General features: G+C 38.8%; 1 protein-coding gene across 4 annotated transcripts; it reads left to right on the top strand.

Moving 5' to 3' along the window:
- Positions 1 to 36: 36 nt before the first annotated feature.
- LOC140148723 (RNA-splicing ligase RtcB homolog) lies at positions 37 to 17,956 on the top strand. Of its 4 annotated transcripts, none has more exons than XM_072170768.1 (13): positions 37 to 217; positions 2,812 to 2,923; positions 3,380 to 3,458; positions 4,594 to 4,710; positions 5,831 to 6,038; positions 7,109 to 7,158; positions 11,353 to 11,459; positions 11,704 to 11,863; positions 12,356 to 12,531; positions 13,442 to 13,630; positions 16,176 to 16,286; positions 16,948 to 17,067; positions 17,537 to 17,956. In XM_072170768.1, exons 2-13 carry the CDS (start codon positions 2,831 to 2,833, stop codon positions 17,642 to 17,644), a joined length of 1,518 nt encoding a protein of 505 aa, XP_072026869.1. In that variant the 5' UTR covers positions 37 to 217; positions 2,812 to 2,830; the 3' UTR covers positions 17,645 to 17,956. The 4 variants fall into 4 exon arrangements, with proteins under 4 accessions (XP_072026869.1, XP_072026868.1, XP_072026871.1 ...); XM_072170767.1 differs by having other exon boundaries at positions 38 to 217; positions 2,799 to 2,923; XM_072170770.1 differs by having other exon boundaries at positions 100 to 118.
- Positions 17,957 to 25,975: the final 8,019 nt, after the last annotated feature.

Here is a 25,975-nt window from a genome sequence, read left to right as displayed (position 1 = left end):
TTATTGCTTTGTTTTGTCACGTGACAATCCCACACTTCCCTGTTTTGCAGTACTTGTGTCATGTTGTGTGCATTGCATAAGACCTGTGCAAGTAGCAGAATTTGTGATTGTATCATCTGTGTGTACACTTATGTTCATATATGAAGTTTGTACATTACCACATGCATGTGTAGATATCTAGCCAACCATTAACTGACTGAAGTTGGTGAAGTGTTTCGTAAGACAAGTTGATAAAAATAATATTACCGCATACCGGTATTTAATTTTTTAAAATATTAAAGTAAAGGTCTTTTCGCACTGCACTCATGCACTGGCGGACTGTTTATGCACATCGCATAAAAAGAAATACTAAAACAGTGTGACACTTTAGTGGCGACAGCCTATGTGTGTGTTTACAACATGCTTTAAACTAATTGCTTACAACTTGCTAAGCCTAAGCAAGTATAGTTCACTGTTACGCACAGGCGTTCACCACACAGTGTCACACTGTTTTAGTATTTCTTTTTAATTTTATGTGATGAGTGCAAGCGGTCGGCCAGTGCAGTGCAAAGTGACCTTATTTTTGATTGAATACAATGTAGTAATAAAAGGTGAATTCAAATTTGTCATCCAACCACATCATTTTATATATCAAAGAAAGCCAAACTGAGTGTTTTGTCATATAGCGCTTTCCGTAGCAAAGTTACATCTTGTCAAGGTATTCAGGCATTTTTTTTTTCAATTGCAAAATAAAATGGCATATAGTCTTATGATAGAGCAGCTTTTCCGTAAACGGCTATTAAATTCTCTCATCACAAAAATAAATTATAATATACTGTATTTGGGTCAAGTGAAGACAACATTATGTGGGTTTCCTTGACCAATATTCTTTAATTTTCTATGCAAAATATGTCTTGTGTTTGGGCCAATTTGGTTGATTATCTGTTACCGTACCTTTTGTACCTACTTAGTAATTGCATTATATTTTGAAATATGATCGCGATTGGATCGTATACATACAGCTGTTGGCAGGTGTATGGTCATACTTGCATTTTATATGTTACGGTATGCAGCTTGTTTGGCGAATGAAGTGCTGATGATATGATTCAATTAGATCAGAATCCCACTTCCTTTTTTTGCTGAACCATGAAATGGTATCAGCCTAGGCCCCTATATTAGTGTATGTCCCTTACTTACTTACTTACCAACCATTTGGTCTAAAATGGACATATCTTTATATGCCACGAAGGTATGAACCCCCAAGTGGTGTCAAATGAAAGAGAAAGAAGTAAAGAATATGATTAAAATATTTCCTAACGTCAGAGGTCATCCAAGGGGTCACAGGGGTCAAAAAAGGTCATTTTAACCAAAAATGCTCCAATCAAGCTGAAATTTATATGCAATGATCCTTATGACATTCTAAACATGTTTAAAATATTTTAATATTCATTTAAGGTCATTAAGGGGTCATAAAGGGGTCAAAGGTCAAGTTTTGAAAATGCTCCAATTGAGCTGAAATTTACATGCAATGATCCTTATGACATTCTAAACATGTTTAAAATAATTTAATATTCATTTAAGGTCATTAAGGGGTCATAAAGGGGTGATATATACATGTACCACAATATACTGCCAAAGCCCCATGGTTCAGCTATGGTGCGGTAACCGCTCTAGTTTATGCTATAAAATGGCACAGAATCGGGCAGTGTGCAGGGTCTTTGCGAAAGTCATTGTCGAAAGTAAAAATATTATTTTCAAAATAAATATTTAAATGAATTGCATGATATGATGTATACCTTGTGTGTCGCTTCCGATTTTAGTGTTGCTATGAACGTACAGCATGTTCTCGGCATCACAGCATATGCTGATTGATTGTCAACTTGGGATGTTGACCATTTGAGGACGAATTGTGCTAGCGACAGGAAATAATATCACTTTTCCGAAAGAACAGACACACCTAATCTATATTGAACCCTCCCCCAGACACATCTCTTACTTTCATGATTGAACATGGACAAAATTCACTGTTACGGTACTGAGAAAGATGTATTTTATACTTGTCCATGGAGCATACATGTAGGGAATGGTACTACCGTAACCACTCGGGTATAAGCCCACCCCCCTAGATGGGCAATTTCACTTCAAAAATGGGGGTGGGCTTATAACCGGGGAGGGGCTAGTAGTTGAATTTAAAAATAAGAAAAATCTTCCCCATTTGTATAATGCCCAATGTATCAGTAATTTCTATCATCTTTGTCAATTTTTTTAAAATTTAAAGTATGGAATGTTAATTTTTTAAATATTTGTTCTTAAATGTGAAAGAAAAGCATTGATATGATAAGCCTTTGCATCGGGGCCTGAGATTGGAATTCAGTTTCCTTTCTCACGAAGTAAGGGCTAAGAGTAAAATTGTACAATTGTGTTTGGGAGTGGCCTGCTCTCTTTTCTCTTTTTCCTAGCTATTTTCTTCCATTTCTTGCTTTGTTTATCAAAGCTATCTAATAGGCCAGCATGCATATATTAGCCTACACTGGCTATCCAGGCTTGTGCATTTGTATGAGCTTGGAACGGTCCATGGTTTTCCATGGATTAGCATGTGTTCCTCACGGACCAACCTGGGTAAACAAACAAAACTTTATAGCCAAAATGACTACTGGCTTATACCCGAGTGCACCCTTGTTCCCCGAATGGTTTGAAAAATAGGGGGTGGGCAGGCTTATAGCCGAAGGTGGACTTATACCCGAGTGGTTACGGTAATAAGGCATCTATAAATGATGTTGAACTTGTTACATGTATGTTTTCCCATTATATTTTCACAGTTTGTATCTATAGTGAATTCTAACAAGTCAAGATGTCCAGATCATATAATGAAGAACTTGAATATCTCAGCAAGATTACAGACAACTGCTGGCAGATAAAAAAGGGATTTGTGAAAAATATGAAAGTAAGTGCCATGATTATGCCAACTTAAAGGAATAGCAACAGTTTGATTGAAAAACTGTGATTTCTAACATTAAAAACAGATATTAAGAATTGTTTTAGACTGAAGAAAGGTCAAGAAAAACTTCTCCAAAAGCTTGATAGTATTACTTTCTCAGATATGTACTGTACATGTATATGCTGTTATTTTCGCGTACAGAATTTGTGTGATTTTGGGATTTTTAGATATTTTGTGAGTTGTTTGTTTTGCATAATTTATAGTGTAAAGTAACTTCATATAAAAACGGTATTTTTGTGTGCTGTTACTTTAGCGTCTCACAAAAAAACCTCACGAAAATGACAGCTTATAGAGTACATCAAGCCAACTTAATGACTAATAACTACCATTAACAATATCATACGGGTAGAAGTAATCATCTTTGGTTGTAATTTATAGTTTGATTTGTCGTATATTTTTCAGGTTGAAGGCAGATTTTATGTGAATGACACATTAGAAAGGCTCATGTTGGAGGAATTACGTAATTCATGCAGAAATACAGGTTAGTCAATATTTGAAGAGCTTGTTTCCAAACCATGTTAAATACCGTACGCAAACACACGTGTCTGATTTACTTGTGCGATATTGCAATGGATTGTGATGCTATAGGTATAGTAATTTCAGTTGGATGCACCATTAATTACAAAGCAAACAGTGGATGGATGGATGCACAGTAACAATACTGTGTGAGGCCTTTGTTTCCAAAATGAGAACAGTAGTCTGCATATTGTTTAGCAGCATTGTTGTGGTAATTCATGGCTTGTTGATTGTACAACTCATTGTTGCTAATGTCAAACTTGTCAAAGTAATTGTGATTGTATCACACAAATATCGGTAAATGAGAAACATTGGGTTGGGGACTTGACATGGTTTGAAAACAAGCTCTTCATTTCAATTGTAGTTTTTGTGCTCCTCAGTGACAAGCAAATTGTGTGATTATAGGACCTTAGAATGTGTGAATTTTACCTGATACATCAAGGAACTTGTTGTTCTCCTAATTGATTAATTTTGCTTGCTGTTTAATTTTTTGATGTTTGTGGGTAATCTGCCCCCCCCCCTTTCCCCTTCTTTTTATTCAGTTTACTTATTAAATGACAAGAGAGGTAAAAGTTTTGAAGTCAAAAAGCAAAGCCAACAATTCAATCTGTTGAACCTAATGATGGCACTTCACTGTTGTACTGGCTTTTAAATAAAGCTCCACACCCAAGGATGCAACCACACTCGAGAATACAACCACAAACATCTAATTAAGGTGGCACGCAGGATCACTCAAAGTGGGAAATTTTAGACATTATTTTGTATTGTATCTGTAAAAGTAATGATGATAAGTGTATAAAACTAAAAGCATACATTTTCAGAAAGGAAATGATGCAAGGAATCTAACTAACATGGCGGATTCCTGCAAAAATGAGCAGTTTTTGAGAAAAGCGCCAAATTTGATTTTCCATGCCAATTTTTTTTTTGGTTCACCATAACAACTTACCCTACTTATCCAAATTGATAAAAATTGCATAATTGTGTTCTAAAGACACAAAACTAGATTTTTTGGGGAAAAAAGTCCAGCCAAGTGAGCAATACAGATAAAATCTATTTCTTATGAGGGAAACTGTTTTTTCTTCTTCTTGCAAATGATGTAGGCATGGGTGGTTTTCTACCAGGAGTGAAGCAAATAGCTAACGTAGCAGCTTTACCAGGCATTGTTGGATACTCAGTGGGACTACCAGATGTACACTCTGGCTATGGATTTGCTATTGGTGAGTGCATCAATTAAAGCCCTAACTATCAAGAGAGAATATATGTCTTTACCTTGATATCATGACTTTCTTTGTTAAAGTAAAGTGCCCAGACCAATCAAGAGTACAGGTGTAGGCTGTTCGCAATAAGTAAGTTTTTTTGACCAGTAACCTCTGGCTGTTGTCACTATTCTTGTAAGTTGACACAGTCCTACTACACATTACTGATAATGGTGTTGGCATAAGACCAACGCAAAGCGTCTGGTCGATGTTTCTGCTCCAAGCAGATGGATCAATAACATCAACAACACTAGAAAGCCAGAAGGGTTTTCATTTGGTCTTGACAAATGAACTCAAAAATAGCTGTAACAGAGATAGTTGACACACTGCTGTAAGATCATCTGCATAATGCTTATAATACAAACAAATATTATAGCATTTTGTGCATGCTATTCGTATGATAAACTGTATTAGCCAATAAGCTGCCAATGTGCTTCAGCTTGTACTCTTACATTGTAAAAAAAGCGCAGTGATTTATAGTGCGCTACGCTGCAGGCACAACGCCTAGACGTTGATCCACAAGCCTCAGCACACTTTACAGGTTGTCGCTGACCACTACGGCCCCACATCATTCCACAAACCATTAAACAACAAATCAGGGACTTTGCTGCTTCAAGAGCGCACCACCCTATACATTCCACAAATATCCATCGCAACCAGGATCAGCTCCCCGAGTTTCGTACGGGTTACAACGAGACAAATTAGCAGTGAGTTCCTTGTCCAGGGGAATTTCAAGCTAACTCAATTTTTCCACGTGAGCGTACTAGGCACCGCCAGGGTTCGAACCCGCAACCTCTCGCACCACAGTCGAACGCCTTATCGATTGAGCTAACTTGACTGCTGTATCATTGGTCAGGGCAGTGTAAGGTGGGGATAGACCAAAGTTGCAGTGAACTAGCAAACAGGCTGCAACATAACAGTAGGTTATAAATTATATTATGCTATCCGAAAAAGTTGTTCACATTTTGATAAATTATGATTAAAATTCTGTATATGTCACCATCAACATCTTCTATCATGAACCAGTATGGAACACAATTTATGATCAATTATTTCTTTTGTTGAATTTCTTTATTTTTAGGCAACATGGCAGCATTTGACATGAGCAACCCTGATTCTGTTGTGTCACCTGGAGGGGTCGGCTTTGACATAAATTGTGGAGTGAGGTTACTAAGGACTAACTTGGATGCTAAAGATGTCATGCCAGTCAAGGAACAACTTGCTCAGTCATTATTTGATCACATCCCAGTGGGAGTGGGTTCTAAAGGTGTAATACCCATGGCAGCCAGGTAAACCTTTACAGATAAATTTAACATAGTAGCATGGAGTTTGCAATGAGTTATGATGAATCAAGTGTGATGAAGGGAAGTGGGATGGTTTTAGCCACATACAACCAATTTTAATCCACCAGCGCTTGGTCTGAAGCCATGGACCTCTAGGTCCGTATGCTCAAAAGAGTTAGACCGGGTCTAAAGTTAAACCTGGTCTAAGTGGAATTTAGTCCCAGGAGAAAGGACATTTTCCTTTACATTTGCTTAAGATATTTTGTATTATTTTTGAACTCTGCATTTAAATCTTTAGAATTTGCTAGCTACTTTAGGAAGGAAATAGGAGTAAAGGACCATTCCTGATGGAACTAAAATCCACTTAGACCAGGTCTAACTTTAGACCCGGTCTAACTCTTTTGTGCATACGGACCCTAGAGTTGGTTACCAAGGAGAAAGAATATATTGACATTCCTGTTGCCTTCTTAGTTCTAAGAGAACTGCATCAAGAGTGCACATCCTATAGGTCTGTTTATACTATGCTGCATTTGTATTGCGGTGTGTTGTGTTCCCGATATATTAATTACTTTGTATCGCAACTCAATGCAACTCGTCACATTACCAAGTTATAATGTATTTTACTTTATTGCGATACCGCATTGCAGTTTTTTGCAGTACGGCAACGCACTCAAAGCAATTGCAGCGTAGTATTAACAGACCTTAAGACCGGTGGCTGAGCTCTGAAGGTGAATGACACTAGTGGTAGTAGCTAATGGTGTACTTCTCCTGCACTTAAAAGTATGAAGAAGAAATTTGGGGAGCTGCACAGATAATTGATGGATGTTACAATCTAAGTGCGGATAGGTTTGCACCAGGTTCAGCTGCAACCAGCCTAGTTGATATGATCTGATTGTGATGATTCACAATTGCAGCAAAATTACAGTGCTTTGATCCCTCTGAGATCTGGGAAAAGGCGCTATATAAAACACTGAAATTTATTTTTGCTCTAAAACTGAAACTATTTTAAGACATTCATTTTGCAATTCGAATGCTTTTTAATGCCAATTAATGATTCCATGATGTGTATATTACAGAGATTTAGAAGAAGCCTTGGAGATGGGTATGGACTGGTCTCTCAGGGAAGGTAAGAGATTTGGGGCTAAAATATTACCAATTAATAAATTTATGCGAAGTAAAAATTGCACAAAGGGCCCTGATGCTCACCTCATGTGTGCAAAAGGCAAACATGCTATTTATACTTAGATACTCTCTTTAGCACATTGTTCACAGATGCACATAGGACCTATTAAAATCATAGATAACTGAAAATGTTTGCCATTAAATTAGATTCAGCAGCTTTCAAAATGCCATATATGTGACACAATCTGGTCCATGGGGGCCAAAGGAAGCATTTTTGACAATTGAGTTATTGTAATTATTGGCTCTTAGCGGAGCTAATGGGCCTAAGGAGTCCAGCTCGATGTTAGCCATATTTTACCTTATTTTTTCGGCAACTTCCGCGCTGCTTTTTATACTACTTCAGGCTTTTTTTTTTGTGTGTGATATCTAGATATCAAATTGGGTTCTAAGCTTTGCTGAGTTATTTTTCAATCGATTGCTCTCCTTTAGAGGTGAATTTGGGGTGGGAAAGTACTTATTTTGAAGTGACAAAAGTCAAAAGTCGTCATGAGAAACAAGCCATTTCTATCGTTTTGCTTGGTTCCCTGTATGTGCTAGAGATTATTTTGGTCTGAGTAATTTAAGTTGCGAGATCATGGCGGAATTGACGGATTGCACCATTTTTCTTTGGGAAAGTGACCTTTTATCATGAATTTTTGCGGTGATCTCACGTGGCTAGAAACGTGATTGGATGATTTCTTTGTCCAGATTGTTTATTGAGTTTTCGGGAGTTTCGTCACCATGGGACAACACTTCAAAATATTTAGAGACCAGTGGCGTAGTAATTTAGTTAAATTAACGCTAAATAACCAGGGTTGCCAAAAAAATTCAGCCCGAATCGCAGGTCAAATAATCGAAAAGTCGCCCAATTTTTTTTCTTTACCCTTTGTAGTCTATGGGGCAGGAAATTGTCCCGGGTAAAATCTTCAAAAGTCGCCCAATTGGGTTAACAAATCGCGGGTTTGACAACCCTGAAAACAACGTCTCGCCAGCGAAGGTCACAGCTGGCATTGTTTGTCCACAGTCCGGCACGCTTTCTACAGCGTGGGGTTGGGAATTCTGAAAATATGTAAAAAGGGTGGGGGTTAAAAATTTTGCACAATAAATGGTAGGTTTCTAAAAAGCGTGGGAGCAATATATAAAGCGTGTAGGTAACGCTACCAATTGAAAATATATATATAATAAAGTAATTTGATGATCTGTTGAAAAACATTCATATTTTCTTCACAAATCTCGAAAAAAAATGTTAGAAATTAATTTGCTGATGTTTTCAATTCGTACGACGTCACCCATAGTAGAATCGACGCGCCGTGAATTTATGAATGAATCAGGAATGAATATAATTTTCAGTCTCTACACCAGCCGCATTGGCCCGCTCGCTCCACACTAGAAGTGGAGTATCGGAACCACAGCGGCTGTGTAGAGAGTAGAGACTGGCGTATTGCAATTAATTCAGGATCTCGGCCCTTTACCATTCGCCCATGTGTTTTATGATAAACAATCTAATGGCAAAACTCGTATATTTTCGAAAGGTGATTGCAGTGATGCAATTGTGCCAATATTTATATGTCGCAAATGTTTCAGATGAAAAAGAAAATCATGAGTGTTTGATAGATGAGGATAAATTCTGCATCAATTTGGATTCTGAAATGGATTGATGGTGCAGATATAGTGATAAAATGGACCCGGAAGTGACTCTATCATGCTATGAAACGGCGGTAGCGCCGATGTTCAGTCTTCCGAATTTGATAAAGTAATGCTGTAAGCTTTGATCACAAACACTGCATAAGGGTGGGGGTTCAATTTGTGATAAAAAGCCGGTGTCTGTCTAAAAAAGCGTGGGGAAATATAAAGGGTGGGGGTTTGACCCCCTGACAAACGTTCGAAATTTGTACTACTAGTTGCTACAACTGATCATCATACTATACTAATACTATTTAATTCACTAGAATCTGTTTGTCTGTGTTTGCCTCTTTTCTCGGAGACTAGTGTAGTAGTAGTAGCTCGTTCACGTAGCGATTCCGTGGTCCCACTAATTGCATGGCGATCGGAGTGTTATCATCAGAGCACCTCAGACTCTTTAGTACAACAAGTCACACCTAGAATATTTTCTCAATTTGAATTTTATCCTTTCTGGGTATGACTGATTTTTTTACCGTAAAATTTGCGTCCATTCCCGATATATTATCCAATTGCCCATTACTTAGATGCGAACAACTGGTAACTAGCGGCACTGTGCAGTACCGGTCTGTTATTCAATTGCGTTGTGCATTGGTTACGTGTATTTTATGTGTAAAATGCCTATACAGTGATCCACCCAAAAAAAACAAAATCATCGTATAGATCCCTGTACTAGGTGTATCTTGAGTTGACCCCAGGCAGCATAAGTTTGTATTGTGAGGTCATCCAGGGGTCATCTGAGGTCAAATTTGCAAAAACTGTCGTATGGGCATGAAACTTGGTTAGTACAGTCAACATTTGGAGTAGAACTGGCCGAGAGGGCGCGCAAAGCGCACCCGGCGTTCGCAGCCATCCGCCACTTCAGAGCACTACTTCCAGCGGGTACTGGTCACGGCACTGGGTCCAGGGCTACATTTGGAGTCAAATTTTGGAAAGGTCATCTGGGGTCACCCAGGGGTCATCTGAGGTCAAATTACTAAAAATTGTTGTATGGGCATGAAACTTGGTGGGTACAGTCAACATTTGGAGTCAAATTTTGGGAAGGTCATTTTGGGGTCATCCGGGGTCACACAGGGGTCATCTGAGGTCAAATTCCTAAAAATTGTATGGGCATGAAACTTGGTGGGTACAGTCAACATTAGGAGTCAAATTTTGGGACGGTCATTTTGGGGTCATCCGGGTCACCCAGGGGTCATCTGAGGTCAAATTACTACAAACTCGTATGGACATGAAACTGGATACGGTCAACATTTGGAGCCAAATTGTGTGGGGTCGCATGTTCCTCAAACTTGGTGGGTGCATCTTGACCCCAGGCAGAACAAGTTTGTATTGGTTAGTGGTCAAGGTCACCTGAGGTCATCCAGGGGTCATCTGAGGTCAAATTAGCAAAAACTATCGTATGGGCATGAAACTTGGTGGGTACGGTCAACATTTGAAGTCAAATTTTTAGAAGGTCATTTCAGGGTCAACCAGTGTCACCCAGGGGTCATCTGAGGTCAAATTACTAAAAATGTTGTATGGGCATGAAACTTGGTGGGTACGGCCAACATTTGGAGCCTAATTTTGTGGGGTCGCACAGAACAAGTTTGTATTGGTTAGTGGGTCAAGTCAAATTAGCAAAAACTGTCGTATGGGCATGAAACTTGATGGGCACAGTCAACATTTAGAGCCAAATTTTTGGAAGGTCATTTTGGGGTCATCCAGGGGTCATCTGAGGTAAAATTACTAAAAACTGTTGTATGTGCATGAAACTTGGTGCGTACAGTCCCATTTTTGGGAGGTCATTTTGGGGTCGTCTGAGGTCAATTTAGATAAATTCTGATAGTTGTCAAGGCTTACTATAGTATAGTTGTTGAAGGCTTCTAATACTAAAAAAGGATTTTAAAATTTTGCAGAACAAATTATTCTTGCTGGTTCAGTAGTAATTTGTACACTAATGAATTATTTTCAGATTTTGCAAAAAATAATAATGCGGCGGAGGAAGATTAACTCCGCATCGAGTTTCAAGGACGTATTGAATATTTGTGGAGAATTTTTTCAAACTGAAGGTTTAAAAAAAATCGACCGACCTACCCAACCTTTCCATACAGCTACCAACCTGTTGCGCATTCGACTCCAAGAACAATTGCTTTCCCACAAAAAAAGCGTAGAGCCACAGCGCCATTGGTGCTCTTGTTACATTAGACATACAAAAGGGTATCATTTACTGAAAACACTATAAAGGTCTAGCACACCTGGTTCTAAAGTTGTGAAGTTTTTTATGTCTATTTTCTTATGTATTTTATTGTTTTTTTACTCCATATTTTTGCCTTTATCTCAGTTTCAAATTTGCTGCCTTTGGCCCCCATGGACCAGATTGTGTCATATATTAAGTGAATTCCGAAGGAAAGTGTATATGGAATGTGATCGACATCTAACTCATTTTATTTGGTTATAAAACTGTTTTTTGACTCTGTATGTAATATTACTTAATACACAGGCTATGCATGGGCTGAGGACAAAGAACATTGTGAGGAATATGGGAGGATGTTACAGGCTGATCCAGACAAAGTCAGTGCCAGAGCGAAAAAGAGAGGTCTACCCCAGGTAAGTATTAGATATCAAATACTGCTAACAAATCACACTAGCATTATGTACCTTCATGTGTGTACGGTCTCATAAATGTCACACTAATTGGAACGATTGGCCCTCATTAGTGGGTGATGCTGGGACTTTGCCTTTTGGTGATTGATCAGTATAATTTCTTGTTCTGTGAGTAAAACTAGCCATGTTTTCAGCATTCTTAGAAACATTTTAATAACCATTCTTTTGTAATAATTTGCTTCTGTAGCTTGGAACTCTAGGTGCTGGTAATCACTATGCAGAGATTCAGGTAGTAGAAGAAATCTATGATGCTCATGCATCCAAGAAGATGGGCATTGATCACAAGGGGCAAGTGTGTGTCATGATTCATAGTGGAAGCAGAGGAATGGGACATCAGGTCGCAACAGGTAAGGGGACAAACAATAATGGCAATGTAATTGCTCAGTAATTACTTGGAAGTAAATGATGTTTGTTATTGTTGAGTGGTATAATAAGAGTCCAGGCTGGAACTTGGGTATGATAATAATGTTCGGTCTGGGCGGAAACACACTTGAGTCCTGATGGGACCAGACTCAATAAGAAGTATATGAAATGATACCTTAGTATTTTAAATGTGTATGTCCATGTAGTTGTGAAATGACCATGTAGATATTGGTATGAAATGATATTATTAAAGAAACAGTAGCTTCATGTAATTGAAAACTTTACAGATGAAATCTTTTTGCATTGCCTATCTATCCAACAGAACAGTTTCTAAATGAGGAGAAAATTTGCGGATACATGGCATTTACTCATCATTATTAAGCATGTACATTGTATTTGGCTTTACAAAATGTATGTAAGTTAAAGCAATATCGTCATTGACCATTGATATCTTTGTTGTTCGTCTTCCTTTCCAGATGCATTGGTGTCAATGGAGAAAGCTATGAAACGAGATAAAATTGAGGTGAATGATAGGCAGTTGGCTTGTGCCAAGATTCACTCTCAAGAAGGTCAAGATTACCTGAAAGCTATGGCAGGTGCTGCCAATTATGCCTGGGTCAACAGGTCAAGTATGACCTTCCTAACCAGACAGGTAATGTTACATAGTCCTTAAGGTTATTGGTAGAGGGTGTGGGATCCATATCTTACATTTGTTGCAATAATTTAAGTAAAATTATTCTATTCCATTTAAAATCCACACTCCCCTTTGGAAGATTTTGGAAATATCTTCCCCCCGGATCTTCCCCAGGGGGAGTATGAATTTCAAATGGAATGAACACAATAGGCAGTTCCATTTGAATTCCATACATCCTCTGAGAAAGATTCAATCTTGATGTTCCACAGAGGGAGGGTGGATTTCAAATAAGAGTTGGCTAATGTGCTCATTCCATTTAAAATTTATACTCCCCTGTGGAAGATATTTCCAAAATCATCCACAGGTGGAGTGTGAATTTGAAATGGAATAGTCTGTGTTTGTGTTTCTGAACCAAAAATGGAATAGGTTGGTAACACTGTTCTCTTTTCGGCTGCCATCCCTATTTTGTGTTGTCGACTTCATCTCTTTTATTTATCTAGGTAGGATGAAAAGAATGCACCTACCTGGTTTAATGAATGTATGTGAGCAAGTTGATAATATTTTACAAAAACATTCAACTTCCCTCAGCAACACATTACAAAAATAAATGCACAAAATATTTTTAGACAACAATGGGTTTCCTAATAATAATGACTTCTTACTGTATGTATAGAAATTGCATAAAATGCATGTTTGCTCCAATTGCATAGTTAAATTAAATTCTGTAAATGCTATGAATTGACATGCAATTTGTCACAGCACTGGCAGCTTGAAACCAACATTTTACCAAGAACACATTGCAACCCATCATGAAGCTATTATACTCTAATTCTTTGTTCTGTTGTTGTTTCTTCAAATTTGTTGTTTTGATCCAAATGTGTAGCTCTTCATGAAGTATATTAATTTGTATTTTTGTTATGTCAAAAAGGCTTTTGCTAAGCAGTTCCGTACCACACCAGATGACCTGGATATGCATATCATATATGATGTATCACATAATATAGCAAAAGTAGAAGAGCACATGATTGATGGCAAACAGAAGACATTATTAGTGCATAGGAAGGGTTCCACAAGAGCATTTCCACCTCATCATCCCCTTATACCAGTAGACTATCAGGTAGGTTGACCTTTGAACCTAGAAACATCTATGTAAGGAGTTAAGTAAATATAGCAAAACTTGCCTCTGTGACCTGCTGTGTAAAATATATCATCCAAAACCCATGTGTTTCGTTTCGTATTGTAAACTTTGAAAACAATCTTAACAACTTGTGAGGCAGTAGGCTAATAGGCCTTTTGATGTTACATTTTGATCATACATACACAAGTGTGGTCTTTGGTAAAACTTTTGAGAGGGTTGAACGTTCAAAACAGGAACAACAAATGTTTTGGGAAAGTTTCTTTACAATGAGTTTGGTGCATATCTGGATCCATCTTGCAAGGTCAAGATATCCTGCCTTGGTGTTTACCTCTTTCCCTTCATCATAGTCGTTGGTTAAGTCACAGATTTAAAGGAGGACTTTGTGATCCTAGCATCCTCTTTTTATGACATTTTTCAGTATATATCCACGAAAAAAGCTTATTTCCAAAATTTCAGTTGATTCCGATTTTGCGTTTGCGAGTTATGCATGATTATGTGTATTACACTGCTGGGTCAGTCCATGTCGAAACAGATTGAGTGTACACCCACCCTCTTGGATTTTGCTCTCCTTTGGCTCAGGGGTACCTTTCATGGATCCCTAGGTGAGGTCACAAGAAAAAATTCAAATTCCATTTCGTTTGCGAATGGCGGGCAATCAAAGTTTGGCGACCTCGACCAAAATTGTGAATTTAAGGGTCCAAATGACAAAGTGCTCTCTTTGAGGGGCACTTTCTTCTTAATTGAATCAGTTGTGATCCTCTTTTGAATGTGGTCACTCACTGGCTGTGTCTGAAATACCTAATGCCAAAAAGATAAATTTCGAATTTTGTTGGGATTTCAGAGGGGTCAAAATCAGCACTTCAGTACTGTTCAATCAAATTATCTTGATTTTGAAGGACCCATGATAATGTCACAGTGCACTTATAGGTCCTAATTATGTTCAGAATGGATTAACCATATGCCAATGTCTATGAGCAATTAAAAAAAAGAAATTTCTAGACCCTACAGAATTTTAGGCCACCCCTAAAGTGGTTCAGCCACAAATGGCACTTAAAATTCGGCAAATTTGGACCCCTAATAACTTTAGGTGTACACCAGATATGAATTTCTAGTCTTTTGCATCTGAAAGAATGTAGTTTAATGTTACTAGGAACATAAGATTTGTTTTGTATTTTTTGTGTTTTAGTATTAAGTTTACGCTTTCAAAAATAGTCATTTTTGCCTAACATACCATGCATACAGGATACGGTACAACATGACAATTTTAGTATGATATTTTTTTATATTTTTGATCACTTTATAGCCATTTGTATTATTTATCCTGATATTTCAAGTTGCTCTTGAGTCAAGTAATAAGAAAAAACTACTTTCTAATCCTCTGTATGGATTTTTTAAGGGGGTCAAAAAAATGCACTTCCTGGCAACGATGCACATGCAAAGTACAGGTTATGGGGTCAAATTTTCAGAATGCTCCCAATTATGTCAAGTAATATATCAAATTACTCGTATGGTCATGAGGATTCCAAAATGTATAGTTTGTTATGTGTCAGACCTTTCAGGAGGGAGAAATGACGAAAAATGTTCATAGGTCAACGACCTTTTTGAAAGTATCAAAACACAAAAATACAAAACAAATCTTATGTTCCTAGTAACATTAGACTACATTCTTTCAGATGCAAAAGACTAGAAATTCATATCTGGTGTACACCTAAAGTTATTAGGTGTCAAAATTTGCCGATTTTAAGCGCCATTTGTGGCTGAACCACTTTAGGGGGGCCTAAAATTCTGTAGGGGGTCTAGAAATTTCTCTTTTTTTGAATTGCTCATAGACATTGGCACATGGTTAATCCATTCTGAACATAATTAGGACCTATAAGTGCACTGTGGCATTATCATGGGTCCTTCAAAATCAAAGATAATTTGATTGAACAGTACAAGTGCTGATTTTGACCCCTCTGAAATCCCAACGAAATTCAAATCAATCTTTTTGGCATTAGGCATTTCAGACACAGCCAGTGAGTGACCACATTCAAAAAGAGGGTCACAACTGATTTAATTAAGAAGAAAATGCCTCTCAAAGAGAGCGCTTTGTCATTTGGACACCTTAAATTCCCAATTTTGGTCAAGGTCGCAAACTTAGATGGCCCGCCATTCGAAACGAAATTGAATTTGAATTTTTTCTTGTGACCTCACCTAGGGGTCCATGAAAGGTACCCCTGAGCCAAAGGAGAGCATAATCCAAGAGGGTGGGTGTACACTCAGTCTGTTTTGACATGGACTGACCCTGCTCCATATACAATGTGTTGTAATTTCGTTCTGGTGGTGCCAGAACGAAATTCAAATTTGGCGATATTTTTGCTAAACGAATTAATCTGCAAGAAATATTTGGTACATAAACATTATGTAGCCAGAGGTATCCAGTGGTGTAAAAATCTCAACTTTTTTTTGGTTTTGTGGGGGATGAGGCTGTGGACCACGAAATGCCCCTTTATGTATTACCTCTTGTTTTTTTCTTCCTATATAGTTGACAGGGCAACCAGTATTAATTGGAGGTACTATGGGTACATGTAGCTATGTATTGACTGGCACAGAACAAGGAATGAAACAAACATTTGGTACAACATGCCATGGAGCTGTAAGTAATTCATCCAATTCATTTAAGGTTGTATTAGAAACTAAGAGCAGAGCTAGTCAAATTGTCTCTCATAGCCTGAAGACAGGACAGAGAGGAGCATGACCTAGTGGTATTTGCACTCAAATATTGCGACAAATATGGCTGACACACAAGAGGAGTGGTATGGGTTTTATAAAGAAGCCGTTCCATAGGCTTGATATAACAGATGTCATTTATGCCCCATGTGTATGATTTTTCTTGGGAAGGGGAAAATGCCCAAAACTTTCTTTTTGATATATTGTTGGCCTTAACTCAAGAAGTACAAGACCTATGGAAATGCGATTATCGTCTTTCTTGACTCATTTCCTAAAAGACCAATGTAATGTAAGTATACTGGAAATCCAACATCCCACTCACCTTCACATAATGGATGTTACTATTACATGGTTTGTAGCAGTGAATACGTAATTGATTTTGTCATGCTTAAGATATGAGCAAAAATAGACACACATTTGGTAAAGGTTTGCTCCAATGTAGCCTGCACACACTAGTCAGAATTGAACAGAAATAATCAAGCAATTTACCTCTCGTTAATGTCATATTTTATCCCTGCTCAAATATAAATTGTGTAGCTTCATCTCATCTATTATCTATTAACACTGCGCTTGTTTATATCTCACAGGGTCGAGCATGGTCCCGAGCTAAATCAAGGCGGAATCTTGACTACAATACAGTGTTGAGTAAACTTGCTGAGCAGAACATCTCAATCAGAGTAGCATCTCCTAAACTTGTCATGGAAGAGGTAAGAGTTTGCTTTTCCTACATTAAATATGTTACACATGTATTATACTTTCAGTTGGCTTGAAACTTTCATGTGTGTATATTAGCCAGTTTGATGACTTTGGACAATAGTGCATTCGAAAAGTCAGGGTACATACAGGTATGACCTCAGTTTTGGAAAGGGTCAATAATGTCCGACAGCTTGATATGTGTAAAATTATGTGGTACCGTGGTCTAGCTGCTAGTTTTAGTGAGCAGTTGAGATGTGAAAAAGACTGGTATTGAATCCAAAGGCAAAGGTTTCTGTATCACTAGACCCCTGAGCAAGTATAGAAGTGTACTCCACCTGGCCATGTGATAATTCATGTGCTTTTTGTTTGAAATTTGTACAAGTATACAAGAATGACACGCTTTGGGGAACAAAGGCAAATGCACATCTTTGTTGTTGCATTAAATTTATTGGTTTGATATTACTTTATGTTTCATTTCAGGCTCCAGAGTCTTACAAGAATGTCACAGATGTTGTCAACACCTGTCATGCAGCAGGCATTAGCAAAAAGGCTATCAAATTGAAACCTATAGCTGTAATCAAAGGATAGATCTGAATGCGATCGAAGGATGGACGGCAGTGACTACTGGTGATTGCACAATCTGATGTTTGAGATGATACGACAGTTCTTCTTACTTATCATTTGAAGATATTCTATTGGTATTGTCGGAGCAAATTTAAACACCATTTCTGTGGCTGAAGGCTCAAGTGAGTTGTTGGAGCATCTGCCAAAGCAAAACACTTTTGCACTAGTTTTGAAGACTCTCTGAAGCCACAAGCTCATTTTCGATGACCAATAGTTTTCAAAAAGAATTAAGGAAAAACGAGAAAGAACAATTATGCATGGAATGGACATATCAGTCTGACAACCAACCAAAGAAAGCATATCTACTTCATCTTGCAATCACCTAGTAGTTAAACATCTGGACACGGTTCCACCAAGTCCATTGGAAAATGTGCAAAAACAGGTACTATCTGCAGACTGTATTGGCTTTAAACTGTTGATGACTTTGATACCAACTGATTTTGGGCTGTAGTATATGCAGTACTATCATACTGAAGCATCATAATCCTTTCTGTAGGTTGAACCTCAAACATGACATATTGAAAATACATCACTAACTGACTTTAGCTGTTAACTAAATAAGAACAGTGTCAATGAAATTGTTCTAGATATTTAAAAGGGCATTTCGTGATCCACAGCATCATCCCCCACTTTTCTCAAAAAAAGTTGAGATTTTCATACCACTGGAAACCTCTGGCTAATGTTTATGTACAAAAATTTCTTGCACATTAATTTGTTTTGCAAAAATATTGTGAGATTTGAATAACGTTCTGGTACACCAGAATGAAATTACAAGACGTTGCATAACTCGCAAACACAAAATCGGAATCAACTGAAATTTTTTTTGTGGATATCTACTTATAAATATCATAAAAAGAGGATGCTAGGATTACGAAATATTCCCTTTAAGTTGTATTTTGTTGTTTGACATGTGGTCCTTTTCAGTTGACCTTTTCGGTAAATCCCATAAATCTTTGCGAGTAGACATGAGATGTCATCATTTAACATCACCCTGATACACACATCGTTTAGTGAACATCGCTACTACGCATTTCAAAGTTGTGAAGTGTGCAGTAACGATGTACACATTGGCGTGACTTCAAATGACGACCCGGATCTACTCGCAAAGGCTTCTGGGATTTATAGAAAGGTCAATTATAACTTGTGAGATCCAAATCTTATGAGGTATCATCCATGTCAAATAAGGCTTCACATATTTTAGTGCTTGAGCCTGGACAATTAAAAAAAAAGATATATACTGTTGTATACATCTATCTTAATTATTTGAAAATAAAACAGTGTAGGTATTAGTGGGGTTGGGTTCTTTGGTGTTTTTTGTTAGACAATTCAACATATTCAACAAATATTGTTTAAAATAGGGTACAGTATTTGGTTACTTACACTTAGTTTGTTTTTAAATTTATCTCATGTAAACGTAAGTCACTTAAAAATAGTATAACTGACCATTCCTATTTAGGATGATGTAAATTAAGGCATTTTTGACTGTGCCAATATGTGTTAGCTTACATTTATGGACACATTTTTAACTATTGTCCATTTAGCTTCCTTGAGAGAGTAGCATCCATGCGTGATACACATGCAAGAAAGGCGACATATCATTAGGGCACAGTCACTTTATGCTATATTGCACACTAGAGATGCATCGCCTTTGACAGCTTGTGTATCACACACATAAACTACTGTCTTGAGAAAGCTAAATGGACTATATCAATGCTTCAAAAACATTTAAATTATGATATATTAAATATTAGGTTCATTGATATGCCCTATGCTGTATCTTTGTTTTATATTTATTTTTATTTAATGTAAAAATCAAGCTATAAGGGAATCAATATCCTTTGATTATTGCTTTCTGAATTAGAACAAAGTAATATACCTGTTTCATTTCATAAAACAAAAACAAGCAAGTACTTCCTTATGTAACAAATAAATGTTTTGTTATATCAATTGATTCAGTGTTACTGTATGGACTTTGTGTGATTGTAAGGTTAGAAGAGTGAAATGTGTAGACTGTACTTAGCCTTGTTTGGTATGACACACTGGGGATTTTGATTGATGATGATCAGTGCCAGAAGTGGGTAAGTGCAATAGCTGCCCTGTGAACATTTGGTAATTTACATACAGTACACTTCATTTTTTTCATTTCATTCGGCTGCGAAGCAGGCGACTACAAAGTTTCTCCATGTACTACGATCTGAAGCCAAAGTGGCAATGGCATCTGGCAGTAGAAAGTTGTCGAAATCCCCAACAGTTTTTGCACATAAGACAAGTAGGATGTTCTTTGCCTTCCAGGTCTTCTTTTACCATGTAATGGGGTGTAGAGAGCATATCTTCTGCATGGTTCATCTTCCTGCATCCTCAGGATATGTCCCAGGAATCGTAGTTGTCGTGATCTGACAGAGTTGATAAGAGGCACAGTGTTGGTGATGGCATAGACCCTTTCATTACTAACATGGTCGGTGCGCTTGATGTTCAGCATTATCCTGTAACATGATGTACCAAAAGCGTTGATCTTATTTTCCATATCAGTAGATATCACCCAGGACTCACAGCCATAGAGCAATACTGTAACACAAGTGGTGTTAAACAGCTTGACTTTTGTTGCAACAGTGATTGTTGGACTTCTCCACAGATGCTCCAGTTTCCAAAATGCATACCAAGCAAGCGCCTTCCGACGGGAGAGGTCACTGGTGCTAGAGCCCATCATGGAACCAAGATATTTAAAATCAGTGACATACTTGATGGGTTCTCCGTATACTTGGAGTGGTGGCTGAGGATTGCAGTTGATGGTCATGTACTCAGTCTTGGGAACACTGATGATGAGACCCAGGCTTTCTGCTGCAGCCGCTGTTCTGGTCAGCTGTGCCTGTGCCCTGGATGGAAGATTCAAGCAAGGCAATATCATCAGCGAAATCCAAGTCGTTCAAAACCTTGGCAGGATAACGGCTGGTGCGACGCGGGTGTGTTTCAGCTCCGCTGTTATTTCCCTCGGTAGCCATCGTCATCAAATAATCGATGAGAACAATGAATAGGAATGGGGCCAGAACATCACCCTGCAATACTCCAGTAGTCACTAGGAAGGATCCGAGATGTTGCCATCTACCAATCTGCACTTCAGCGAATTAGTATACAGTACACGTATTGCCTTTACGATGCTCTCAGGGATACCATAGTGCCGCAAAACAGAAAACATCATCTTCCTGTTGATTGAATCAAAGGCTTTCTTGAAGTCAATGAATGTTATAGTTAGTGGAAGTTGGTAACTATGGAAAGCCTCCATGATTCTACGGAGCATATGCGTTTGCTGTGCACAGCTTCTGCCTGGTCTAAATCCGGCCTGGTTACTTCTTATTACAGGATCAACATGGTCCCTGATTCTATTCAGTAGGATCCTATTGTACACCTTAGCTGCAACTGACATCAGTGTGATTCCTCTATAGTTGTTCATGAGGCTGAGGTCTCCTTTCTTTGGAAGGGGAACAATAACATTGGTAATCCACTGTTCTGGTGGCGTAAGCTTTGTAAAAACTTCTACGCAGAATTTATGGATGATGTCTACCATAGCTTCACCACCACCCTGGAGTGCCTCAGCGGTAATCGCACAGTCCAGTCCAGCAGCTTTGTTTGTTTTCATAGCTTGAATGGCTTTTCTTGTCTCTTCCAGGGTAGGGGGATCAGCACAAATAGGCAAGTCCTGGTCGGCGGGTGGTGGGAGATCAGATGTTGGTGGTCCATTGTCATTGTTCAGCAGGGCACAGAAGTAGTCCTTCCACTCAGCAAGTAGTTCTTTGTCGCTTGAGGGGTTGACCCATCTCTTTCTTCACTTTGGGATTTGATCTCTTCTTCTTCCCGAGATGTCATGGATTATTTTCCATGTGGTGTTGTAATTGCCATTTTCATTTGCTACTTGCAGGTCTTCCATCTGCCTGTGTATAGAGGCAAGTTCATCGGCCCTATATGACTCGTTGAGCTGGGTGTTGAGCTTTCTCCACACTTCTCTGGCATGGTGAGTTCTAACAAGTAGATATGTCTTCTTGGCTGCATCTCTTTCTGATCTTAACTTGAGGGTCTTGTCTGTCACCCAGCTTGGCATTCCACAAGGGCTACATTTTCCAACAACCTCTTCCGACTTCTTCGACTACTTTCTCAAACATTTCATACCTCTCAGAAATTGGTGACTGGTCGTTGTCGTCACACTGGAGGACCTGGAATCTGTTTGAAAGTTCAATCTGGAAACGGTTCTTAGTAGGAGCATGAAGCAGCTTCTTCCAGTTGTACTTAGGCCTCTTACAAGGTTTACCTTTGGTGGTTCGGAGACTGGTGTGCAGTCGTATGCTGAGTATTCGATGGTCTGAATCCAGCTCTACAGAGTTATAAGCTCTGCAATTGCACAGGGAATTAACCCACTTGCTGTTGACAAGGATGTGGTCCAGTTGGTGTTTTGAGCCCGTTGGGTGCATCCATGTCCAGAGACGACTTTTTTGGTTGGGGAAATCTTGATTGTGAAGGACGGAGCTTGAATTCCTGGCATAAATTCACTAGTCTCTCTCCATTTTCATTTGTTGTGTCGTAAAAACAATGAGGACCAACCACAGCTGGATGAGATACATGGCTGTCTTGGCCAATTCTGGCATTGAAATCACCAATGACGAGGTGGATGTTGTGCCTCTTCACCTTTTCAAGATGGTCTTCTAGTGGATTATAGAAACTGTCCTTTTCTCCTGAGGTTGCTGATTCAGTTGGAGCATAAATAATTGTAACTGTAAGCTGGGGTTCCCATTAAATGAAGCTGTTAGTATTCTTTGATTAATGGTCTGCACGCCTGAAGACACCTATGGATGTGCCTTGACATTAGAAGTCCAACACCTCCCTGCCTCTGGTCTGTGGCAGAACTGTAAATAAGTACCCAGTTCTTGTCGTCTGACCATAACTCGTCAGTGGGGATGATGTAATAAGACGGTGTTCTTGCACAATCGACAATATCGACGCCTGCATCGCTACAACCCGTAAATAGTTGATGGGTTTTCCTTGTTGGTGTAGTGTCGCACATTGTAGGTGGATACTACAAGTGGTTTGAAGGTAGGTAGACGAGACATATCAGGACCAACAGTCTGTGATGGTGTGCCAGGTTCCCGCTGGCCCGTCATAGAGTCAGAAGAAGACGTCTGCCCAGCTACCTTCGATCTAGTATTTGGATATTTGTTTGTAGTTTTCGTAATCATTAGTTTGCCAGACTTATTTTAGTCCGTGTCTGGCAACTGAACGGGTGATCAGCCCTGAACAGCATATTTCCGGAGGCAACAGCAGCCGAAATCCACATATTTATAGTGGCACGCCCCTGGCCCGGAACACGTTGGCCATTGAAGTTATTTGACCTATGGTGACATGTTCAACACCATCCTGTTGACCGTTGGAATGACATAATCATTCTCGTCCGCTCTTTAGCCGTTGAGAGTTGTACTCTTCATCCGCCATTGGAATAGGTGGTTCCAAACTATTTGAACCATAGCTGGATTAGATGAAGGATACTGAGTGGACACTGAATGGATAAAGGCTATAGTAAAGTGAGACATGGCAGAACACCTTGGAACTAAGACTAAACCTACCAGAATACAACACATGGTCTAACCGCACTGTTCTCCAGCAGTTTAAGGAACAAGTCCAGCCGGCACATAACTCACAAGGTGCTCTTGAGAGACCAGTATTAACCCTAACCTATCAAAGCCATGAAACACTTCCTATACTCTTTATACAATATTCAGCACTAAACATGTATCCTCCTGGGAGCACCCAAAGGGAAATCCAACACCAGAAACATCACTGATTCTTTGCAACCGGGGTTGCAGGTGTTGGCAAAGGTAATTTTCAGCTCCCCGACACTGCAGCAGTGTCTCCCTTCAGCTACTCAGCTACATGTACACATGGCAGCTACACATAGTACATGACAGCTATTGCACTTACCCACTTCTGGCACTGAGCAGCCGATTTGTGTAAAATACCAATCTCCCAAATATATGGAACTAGATTTCGCGGTTCTCGGGTCGGGCGCTTCTCGTGATAGGCCTATTTCTAATTGCCCAAACCTGTTACCCATATACCTGCCCTGACTTATGAAATGCATCTCTCAATGATCAAGACCCAACTTGACACAACTTAATCAACTCTGTTTGTTTTATAGGTGTGATGCTTACTTCGGTAGTTCGGTAGGCCTACCCATAATCTGGAAACCCATCATTCGCCTCTTCCAAGCCCTGCCCTGTTACCACATTTAGAGAAACCGAAATTAGTATCTGGACGTGGATATACCCAGCAAACACAAAAACGTTTTAAAAATGTTTTAAATAAGTTATATTTTGGCTTTTGGTTTAAGTGAAAACGTTTTAATAACATTAAAATGTCGGGTTATATAAAGGTCATGATAACGTTTTAAAACGTTTTGTATGAAAACACACTGCAACAATATTTTTAAATGTTTTCAAAAAATGTTATTGTAAACTATTTTTTGCAAACATTTTTGCCAAATATTTTGTCAATACTTAAATAGCATTATGTTAAAATATTTGAACCCAGCAAACACAGAAATGTTTTTGTTGAAAAAAACACCATTTTAATAACATTTAAATGTCGGGTTACATGAAGGTCATGAAAACGTTTTTAAAACGTTATTGCAAATATTTTGGGGAAACATTTTTCCCAAACTAAGATTTTGTATAACCCGACATTTAGGCCCTAAACGTTTTCTGTAAAACAGTTTTGTTTGCTGAGCAGTAGATTATCAAAAAATGTTTTTTAAGGTTATGAAACCGTTTTATACTCTTAATATTCCTTTTATATAACCCGACATTTAAACGTTTTCTGACAACCTTTTATGCGAATGATGTCGAAAACGTTTAGTGTTTGCTGGGTAGACCATTACTAAAGTAATGAAATCAATCGCGAGAAACGTGAACGCAAAAACGGTTCATAAGCCTTCCGGAAATAGTCATGTTCTGCTGAAATAGACCTACATGCACGTGTTTGGTGTGTGCACGTGTTCGGTATGAAAATAAGGCCTATAATTATTGGTCCGATGAGATGCACCTGTTAGTCACACTGTAATGCTTTTCCGATGCGCCAGCACTGTACTCCGCGACACTCCCCGATAGCGCACATGAAAGCACGCTGATAGTGCAACGCGAACGCCTGAACGCGATAGCGCCAGCGGACAGAGGGACGGACGGACACGCCATAATTAGTATTAAGATAGTGAGCCAGACTGTCAATTTTCAGCTGAACTTAATGCAACCTTCACACATAAAATGTTTTGCCTAAATTAAGATTACTTTACATTGCCAGTGACCGCATTGCTACGCACTAGAGCAATATGTATGACGCATACAGCATAGGCAGCCAATCAGAAACAACATTGTGCATTTAACACAGTATTATGTGATGTATGTAATAAAGTAAGCTCTCATCAGAGGCTTACAGTGTTTGAGTTCATGATCATACTCAAAGTGGGGATACTGACCTGACTGCGCTTTTCTGCACCCTTTTCTCTGAAAGTTGGTGATGTTGTATTCTTATGAACATAATCAGACCTATTAACCCCAGTGGCGCATCGTGGCCGCTCCTATCCGGGGCTGAAGAATATCACATTTTGCCGCCTTCCTCAACAGCGCTGAAAAGGTTGACCCAATTTTTTTCGGTGGTTTGAAAAAGTGAAGAGCAAAAAAAGAAGAAGGATTTTAGGCGCTAGCGCCCTAAAAGCAATGTATAGTACCATTTTTTCACAGCTCTCCCAATTTTTTCGCCCTTTTTCCTTTACTAATTCTTTTTGCCGCCCTTCTTCTGCTGCCGCCCTTCGCTTTTTGCCGCCTACTTTTGACCCCAGGGGCTGGCACCCTCAAAGCCCCCCCCCCCAAAAAAAAATACGCGCATGAACCCTGTGCAGTTTGTACGGACAAGCCTTCTGAAAATGAGGTCCTTGCTGCAAAGATAAGTGCTAGTTTTGTGTGTGTATAGGCCTTTCATATATGCATGTTTTAATTACTGCGTACACCTTGCAAATGCTGATAGAAAAACATGAAAAAACAAATGCACTTTTTGCACATGCATTTGTAGGGAGAACCTGGTTTTGGTAGGAAGATGGTGGATCCGAGCAAAGGCCTAATAAAGTTACATTTCTTACTCTGTAAATTTAAAGGTCGACAACCCTGCACATCCCAGGCTGCTCATACCGAATGGTGGTGTCAAAATGGGTCGGTTTTTGTGACATAAAAATCTCCAGATGCAGGTCTACATTTTACAAAAAAA

The sequence above is a fragment of the Amphiura filiformis genome, chromosome 3 (genome assembly GCF_039555335.1).
Source record: "Amphiura filiformis chromosome 3, Afil_fr2py, whole genome shotgun sequence".
In the NCBI taxonomy this organism is placed as follows: Eukaryota; Metazoa; Echinodermata; class Ophiuroidea; order Amphilepidida; family Amphiuridae; genus Amphiura; species Amphiura filiformis.
Note: the sequence above shows the minus strand (reverse complement) of the source record. Positions and strands in the feature narration are given on the sequence as shown.